The sequence below is a fragment of the Trachemys scripta genome, chromosome 3 (genome assembly GCF_013100865.1).
Source record: "Trachemys scripta elegans isolate TJP31775 chromosome 3, CAS_Tse_1.0, whole genome shotgun sequence".
Taxonomy (NCBI): Eukaryota; Metazoa; Chordata; order Testudines; family Emydidae; genus Trachemys; species Trachemys scripta.
This window is the reverse complement of record NC_048300.1, coordinates 61,160,235-61,168,464: the sequence shown is the minus strand read 5'-3', so window position 1 is coordinate 61,168,464 and position 8,230 is coordinate 61,160,235. Positions and strand designations below refer to the sequence as shown.

The 8,230-nt window shown below is 56.8% G+C and overlaps 2 protein-coding genes across 2 annotated transcripts in view; one reads left to right on the top strand and one right to left on the bottom strand.

The window, feature by feature from the left end:
- The window catches only part of YIPF3 (Yip1 domain family member 3), an 8,600-nt gene extending 5,304 nt beyond the window's left edge, over positions 1-3,296 (bottom strand). The window contains exons 1-4 of the mRNA XM_034764878.1: positions 2,915-3,296; positions 2,471-2,668; positions 2,023-2,129; positions 1,030-1,075 (exon numbers count right to left, since the gene is read on the bottom strand). Of these exons, the coding sequence (XP_034620769.1) occupies positions 1,030-1,075; positions 2,023-2,129; positions 2,471-2,668; positions 2,915-3,010 (447 nt within the window). The 5' untranslated portion in view covers positions 3,011-3,296. The remainder of the gene's footprint in view (positions 1-1,029; positions 1,076-2,022; positions 2,130-2,470; positions 2,669-2,914) is intronic.
- Positions 3,297-3,413: 117 nt separating this feature from the next.
- POLR1C (RNA polymerase I and III subunit C) overlaps positions 3,414-8,230 on the top strand; it is a 12,760-nt gene continuing 7,943 nt past the window's right edge. Inside the window, exons 1-5 of the mRNA XM_034764877.1 lie at positions 3,414-3,567; positions 3,724-3,795; positions 4,031-4,138; positions 4,964-5,096; positions 5,233-5,352. Of these exons, the coding sequence (XP_034620768.1) occupies positions 3,499-3,567; positions 3,724-3,795; positions 4,031-4,138; positions 4,964-5,096; positions 5,233-5,352 (502 nt within the window). The 5' untranslated portion in view covers positions 3,414-3,498. The remainder of the gene's footprint in view (positions 3,568-3,723; positions 3,796-4,030; positions 4,139-4,963; positions 5,097-5,232; positions 5,353-8,230) is intronic.

Genomic DNA, 8,230 nt, shown 5'->3' with positions numbered 1-8,230 from the left:
AAAAAAGAACAGGAGTACTTGTGGCACCTTAGAGACTAACAAATTTATTAGAGCATAAGCTTTCGTGGACTACAGCCCACTTCTTCGGATGCATACAGAGTGGAATAAATATTGAGGAGATATATATATGCTCTCTGTATGTGTATATATATATCTCCTCAATATTTATTCCACTCTGTATGCATCCGAAGAAGTGGGCTGTAGTCCACGAAATCTTACGCTCTAATAAATTTGTTAGTCTCTAAGGTGCCACAAGTACTCCTGTTCTTTTTTCTGGTCACTTACTGACCTGAGCAATTACAGCAAAGGATGGTGATAGGAATCAAAGAGAACCAATCACATGAGTAAGGGTTAAGGGAGGAAGCTGAACTGAGATACTGACTGAGGAGTCAGATCCGGAGCTAGGGTCATGTTTTTCCCCCTGCATGGGGGTCGGGGGATGTGGTTTAATGGAAATTAACCAGGAAATTTTGTTGAGGCACCATACAAGAACTTCTACCACACAACTCATACACAAACATGCATGGAAAAGTGCTTTAACTAATTCATCCATATAGCCCTTTTTTGGGGGCGGGGGTGGAAAGGGAGGCAAAACACAAGGCCACAAAAGGCGTCTGTCAGAGCCCAGCGTTCCCTGCTCTCAGGCCATAGTCAGCTCCAATACAATTAGTGACAGAGTTAGCAAGAGCTGTCTGTAGCACTGTGTCAGCAGCACTTTGCTGACAGGCTTATTGCTTAGCAAACTGACAGCTTGGGAGAGCATTGGAGTTGGGGGTGGAGGCGAGTAGGTGTTGTGTGACTGAGCCAGCTCCGAGAGAGGCATCAAGGGCAGCACTGCCTTAAGAGGGCCGGCCTTATGGTCTCCTTGCTGCCAGTCACAACTGCTGAAACCCCCTCAGGCAAAGGTGTGCAGACTACTGATGGGCATTTCTAACACACTCATCTCCTGAACATCTGATTAAGCGCTCCAATGCCTCAGAAGCCCATTCCCTCAGGATACAGAGCCTTGTGCATCACAGGGGAACTCACCTGGGGAAAATTAATCATCTTCATGGGGATCATGGACTCCAGCAATCTGCACCGCACAAAAGCACAGGAAGATGTCAAGAGCGAGGAAGACAATGAAAAAGTTAACAAGAAACCTGGGAAGTGAGAGATGCTGTATTACATTCCCTGATCTCCTGAGCCAGCGTAACCCCATGTCCTGGGGTCAGATTGGAACCAGTGCTCTAGTGATGTAAGGCTCTATCTCCCTTTCCCTCTGACCCCCAACAGAGCCAGCCAATCCCACTAGCAACCGGAGACCAGACTAGAACCAGTGCCCTTGAGGGGAGAGGATCTGTATTGCAATCCTAGCCCCCTGTGCACAAGCAGATTTCTGAAAAAACTCCTGCCTAGTGTCCTGAGGGCAGGATGGCACCATGGGAAAGTGGGGACCGGAGAGAGACTATCATAGAGGAGACAGCCAAAGCTTTGCCCCTGTGAAAACAACCGTTGTGTAGGACAGATGGAGGTTTAGTGGGGCTCTGCGCTTTCCCCACACAGGATGTGAGATTAGCAACAATGAAAGGCTAAAGGAGCTGCTGGGCTCAGCTCCACAGACCCTGTGTCTTACACTCAGAATGGCACCAATAGGCTACAAATGAAACAACATCCAGCTCACTTAGGGGATGTATTGATGCAACTCTTTAGGGATAAAGAGAGGTAAGTAATTAGAGTATCCCGGAGCCCTTTCCCCCAAAAGCTATCTCCATAGAAAGTCCATAAGCAGAAGTGGACTAATTAGGAGCTATCCAGGCCTTCATTATACAAGAAATAGGGTGGAAGATGCTCCTCACTTTATGGCATGGCTCTTCTGCCTTGTTCAAGTGGCACCTCTACTATGTGTCCCTGCTCCATTATCACGGGGCAGCCCTTCTAAAGCACCTGGTGTATGGGCCACAGCAGTGCATGCAGTTGCTCAAAAGCAGGTGAGAGGCCTGCATGACCTGAGTCATTTGCCCCTCTGCCCAGTTTGCTCACCTGTTCCGAACTTGGATGGGCTCCACATCAAAGTAGGGTCTGAGAATATCAATGTTGGCATAGAGACTGAAGGCCTTCGAGGCTTGTCTCTTACCTGCCTGCCACATCTGGGGAGAGAAATGGGCAACTGTAGCAGACTGAACACTCCTTCTGCAATGCTGCTCTGAGCAGATTCCCCTGGAACCAAAGCACCAGGTGGCTAAATAACCCGAAGGAAACAGAAACATCTTCAGAGAGATCAGCATCCCACCCAAAGCCTGGGAGGAAGTAGGATAAAGGACATCAAAGCCAGAATGGGACTCAGGTTGGAGCACTGGAAAACCCTCCAGGAGATGGGGAACAGAATCCAGGAGAGCACAGGGTCAGTTGGGAAACGGCTACCTGGACCTGAGATGGGATCTGGAGCCCATCATAGCCAGCGCCCCATCCCTTGCAGCTTCCTGCTCACCTGGTCAGCTACTTGTCGGCCCAGCTGGCCCTTAAAACCTTTCATGCCCAGAAACTCTCCATCCTCCTCGTCTGCCGCAGCAGCTTCAGCATCCACGTCCTCCTCCTTCATGCGTTGGTGCATCTCGCCCATGTCCTCGAAGCTGGAGCCAGACGTGTCGTCCATGTTCTCCATGTCGATCACGGCGGAGCCTCCTCCCTGCGCCCAGGGCAGACGGACAGTGAGTCGGGCTCAGAGCCGAGGAGACCCCGTCCCAGCGCTACGGCCCCGCAGGTCCCGTGTTGGTGCCTTCGCCCGAGGAGCAGCGCAGGCGCTGGGCAAGGGGGACCCCGCAGGGGCCCGGCCCCGAGGGGTGACAGCTGCAGGGCTGCCCAGCCGGCCGGTCCCCCAGGCCGCCTCCCCCCGCCAGCCCTGGGCTCCCCAGGCCGGCCCCGCGGCCCGTACCTGCATATTGTCCTCGAAGCCGCCCCACTCCGCGCCGGGCCCGTTCCTAGCGCCGCCGCCTGCCCCCGCCGCCGCGCCCCCGGGCCCCGACATCATCCCCCTCGGCTGGGGGGACAGGGGCCCCCGGCCGCTCCGCGCCTCGCTGGAGGGGCTCGGGGAAGCCTAGTCTGGACCCGGACGTGACGGACCTGGACGTCAGCCGCTCCAACAACTCTGGCCGAGGACGTGGACGCTCCTTTGCTCTCGCGACATTTCGTAATAGCGGCCTGGCCACGACGCCATCTTGGTTGAGGCAGAAAAAGCGAGCGTAAAGGGGCGCCTGGGGGAAGGGTCCGGGCTGGGCCCTGCCATCCAGACAGCGCGCACCCAGCCCAGCTGCTAACGCCTACAAGCACGCGGTAGTAGCAGCGTCTGTTCCCCATGACAGAGCCACACCCAATATGGTGAAGACCAAGTCAGCGCACTACGTCAGCGCCGTCAAAGGGGAAGAAAAGCCTCAGCCCGTATCACGTGACTGAGAGGCGGGGACGTGCAGTGAAAAGTGTGCCTGTTACTGTGTCACGTGCCAGGGGTGCGAACGAAACATGGCGGCGCGCGGCAGCGTGGAGGAGATGCGGAGCCGCGTGATACTTGGGGAGTTCGGGGTCCGCAACGTGAGTGAGTTGGGTCGGGGGGAGCCTCACTCCCGGGCAGTGGGCGGGGTCTAACGGGGGGCGAGTGGGTCACGCTCTGGGTGAGCGGCGTTGGGGGGCACGAGAGGTCCCGGTGGTATCGGCCCCGCCCAGCACCTGCTCTCTGCTCCGCTCCAGGTTCACACCACGGACTTTCCCGGCAACTACCCCGGGTACGACGACGCTTGGGACCAGGCCAAGTTCGAGAAGGTGAGAAGCCGCTGGGGGCCCTGAGCGGGAGAGGGGGGAGCTGAGCGGGGTGAATTGGGGTCTCCTGTGGCTGGTCTCTGCCGCCCATGGCAGGTGACCCCGGGCCTGGCTATGCAGTGCCTGGCTAAGGGACAGGCCCTAGGCTGCCTGGTCACCTGGCAGCAGCTGGCGAGGCTGACTTCCCCCCGCCCCCCCGGAACCCCCAGTGACTCTGCATCCTGCGTCTGCCCTGCAGAATTTCCGGGTGGACGTGATCCACATGGATGAGAACACGCTGGAGTTCGACATGGTGGGGATCGACGCAGCCATCGCCAATGCCTTCCGGCGTATCCTGCTCGCTGAGGTATCCAGCAGGGGCTTCTGGACCTTCATGCCAGGGCTGTCTGAGCCACTGCCAGCCCCATCAAATCCTGTCATATCTGTTTCTCACTGCTAGTCCTGGCTAATGTTGAGCTGCTTTGGGATGAACAAAAATTTATCCCAACCTTCTTGTTCTTTGCCCAGAAGCTACATGATGTTGACTGGTAAAGAAGTCTCAAGGGAGGCTGGCCAGGGTGCTAGCTCCTAGGACTGTCAGAAAGTGAGACCTAGCTCTTGGGAAAGGCAAGATTGTGACTCAGGTATAAAGAAGACAGAAGCCCCAAACTCAGTGAGGTGGAGAATAGGCTCGAAGTGCAGTGAGGCTATTCCATGGATTGCCAAGCTCACAATGTATAGGCTCTGCTCCTGAGAGAGGCAAATAGTCCTTCTGTAAGCTAGGAGAGTTTTGGGGGGTGTATAAGAGACCATCAGCAGAAGCTGATGCATTTTCTGGGATAAGTGTAGTCCAGCTGCTAGTAGCTGTTAAACAGCCCCCCCCCCAAGATCCTATGCACAGATCTGTCCCCCAAGCACAGGGCCAAGTTCTACAACTGCTCATATGGGGTAAAGCAAATCCTATTAAGATCAATGGTAACACTCAAGTGAGTAGAAGAGAGAAGATACAGGATCCTCATCTAGATCCCTCCTTTAGTAATGGTGTCTATGAAGAGCAAGAGTTAATCAGACTCCAAAGAGGGTGGGGGTTGAGCAAGAAAACTTCTGGCTGGGTATTAGGGAATGGTGGTTAGCAAATAGCACGTGGCTGGGGTACTGCCTGCCTGATTTGCTCTGTCTCCTTCTCCCTCAGGTGCCGACGATGGCTGTAGAGAAGGTCTTTGTGTACAACAACACGTCCATCGTGCAGGATGAGATCCTGGCCCATCGCTTGGGCCTCATCCCCATCCGAGCAGACCCACGCCTCTTTGAATATAAGAACCAAGGTGAGAGTCTGTGCAGGGGAATTCTATGATAAATGGAAATATTGGAGGCTGCTCCGAAGTGAAACCAGTGCCAGATGGATTAAGTAAATCTGCAGGTCCAGGCAGGACTCATTCAGCTTTCCCCATCCCTTTGTAGGTGATGAGGAAGGCACAGAAATTGACACGCTGCAGTTCCAGCTGAAGATCAAATGCAGCCGGAACCCTCACTCAGCCAAGGAGTCATCTGACCCCAATGAGCTCTACATTAATCACAAAGGTAAAACTATTCTGTTCTGGAAGTAAATTCTCCCCTTCCCCAAGTGGATAGGGACTTTGTTGACCCTAATGAGCTCTACCTCTACCAGAAAGAGAACTTCTTCTTCGAGTGCTTGCTCATATCCATTCCATTAGGTGTGCGCGCGCTGCGTGCACGATCGTCGGAAGATTTTCTACCCTAGCAACACCGGCGGGTCGGCTGTGGAGCCCCCTAGAGTGGCGCCTTCATGGCGCTGAATATATACCCCAGCCGACCTGGCGCCCCCTCAGTTCCTTCTTACCGCCCCTGACGGTCGTTGGAACTGTGGAGCGCGGCAGAGCTGTTCTCCACTCTCCCTAGCTTAGTTACTTATTCGCAGTTATAGTTATAGTTATAGTGTTAATAGTTAAATAGTTTTTAAAAGTTGTTCTAGTTATTATAGTAGTTCAGGGGATTAAGGGGGTCGTCTCCCCCTTTCTCCCCCGGCCGCGGGCCCGGGCTCATGCCCAACGCTCCCGGCTTCAAGCAGTGCGCCTCCTGCGCTAAGCCTATGCCCACGAGCGACCCGCACGACTCCTGTCTGAAGTGCCTGGGAGAGTCCCATCAAACAGATAAGTGCAAGATCTGTAAGGCCTTCAGACCAAGGACCAAGAAAGAGCGGGACTTTCGGCTCCGGCAACTCCTGATGGAGGCGGCACTTAGTCCGGACGCTCCCTCTACAAGCCAGATCCCGGCACCTAGCGCCTCGGTGCGCAGTGCCCCGGCGGCACCGGCCATGCCGACCACGCGAGTGGCGTCGGACAAGCCTCCCCAGCACCGGACCTCGTCGGCACCGCAAGCACAGCAAGTGCCTCGACGCCGGTCATTATCCCCGGGGCATAAAAAAGCCCATAAGACGGGGGCCTCCGTGCCGAAGACGCCGGCTCCCCCAGTGCCGGGGGTAGAGCCGAGTCCGCCGGTGGAGCACCGAAAACAGGTGCCTCCAGCACTGTCGACTCCGGCGCCGAGGCCGTTGAGTCCGGTGCAGATAGCGTCTCCACCGAGACCGGCGGTGATACAGTGCCTCCCGTCGACTCCAGAGACCTTTGCGGCGGCGAGAGACTTGATAGCTCTCACGGAGCCGGCACCGCCTCAACCACCGGCACCGACGGCACCGTTGACTCGCCCGGTCCAGTCGAGGGGGAAACCTGCCTTGATGCGCCCTCCATCGCAAGGGCTGGAACCTCGGCACCGGTCCAGGTCCCGAAGCAGGTCCCCACGCCGCTCGCAGTCCCGGTGCCGAATATCACCTCGGCACCGGTCGTACTCGCGGCCAAGATCTTCGTCGCGGCACCGCTCTACGTCTCGGCACCGCTATGATCGTCGGCACCGATCAACGTCGAGACGTAGTTCTCGGCACCGCTACGGTCGACGCTCGACGTCGAGAGGCCGCTCCCGGCACCGGGCATACTCCAGGTCCTCGTCGAGGTCCAGATCCGGCTCCCGGCACCGACGAGGTCATCGGCACCGATCGCGGTCCCGGCACCGTTCGCCGGCACCGCGTAGAGATAGATCATCTCCGGACCGGCACTGCAGCCCACGGGAATCGTTTCGACTCGCTCGGCACCGCCATGGCCATCAAGATCGGTGTCTCGCTCCTCGGAGGACCTGTCGAGATCGGCATACCCCCCTCAAGGGCAAGCCGAGGAACAGGACTTGGGCCATTGGCAGGAGATAACAGAGGACCATTCTCATGGCCCATCTCACTGGTCGTTTTGGACCCCGTGGGCATACCACCAGGAGCAAGGGGCTCCAATACCCTCGACCTCTCGCTCGGGTCACTCCGTTAGAAGGGCCCCGGAGTCCACCATCTCTCGGCCTCCGCCAGGGGACATGGAGGCTTCCGTGTCCGCGCCACCCGACGCCCTGGACCCAAGCACAGGTGATGCTCCGGCCCAGGAGCAGGGGGACCAGGACCCTCCCTTGGATCCTGTACCACCGGAGGCATCTTCCTCTTCCTCTCCGGATGAGGCAGTGGCGGGCACATCATGCACAGGTCCACCTCCAATAGATCTTCGGGCTCACCAGGATCTCCTGCGTAGGATGGCCCGTAATATGGACCTGCAGGCGGAGGAGATAGTGGAGGTGCAGGACCCTATCGTGAATATCCTCGGAGCGGATGCCCCATCGAGGGTGGCGTTACCCCTGATCCGCACGATACAGGCCAATGCAGCTACGATATGGCAAACTCCTGCCTCTATCCCACCCACAGCGAGAGGGGTGGAAAGGAAATACTTTGTCCCGTCTAAAGACTACGGGTACTTGTATACCCACCCCCAGCCGTGTTCACTGGTGGTGGCATCAGTGAACGCAAGAGAGCGCCACGGTCAGCAGGCTGCAGCGCCTAAATCAAAGGAGGCTAAGCGACTCGATTTGTTTGGCCGTAAAGTTTACTCAGCCGGAGGGCTGCAACTTAGAGCGGCGAACCAGCAGGCGCTCCTGAGCCGCTACAACTTTAACTCCTGGAACTCTATGGGGAAGTTTAAGGAGTTGGTTCCCCAAGAGTCCAGGGAGGAGTTTGGAGCCATGGTAGAGGAGGGTAAGAAGGTGGCTCGGACCTCCTTACAGACCTCCTTGGACATAGCGGACTCTGCTGCGAGAACCCTGGCATCAGGTATCGCTATGCGGAGGATCTCCTGGCTCCAGGTTTCAGGTTTGCCTCAGGAACTGCAACAAACCCTGCAGGATCTGCCCTTCGAAGGACAAGGGTTGTTTTCAGAAAAGACGGACTCTCGCCTGCAGAGCCTCAAGGACTCCAGGACAATCATGCGTTCCCTGGGGATGCATGTTGCGGGCCTTCAGCGCAGGCCATTTAGGCCGCAACCTCAGCGCTTCTACCCCCCCCCCCCCCCCCCCCCCC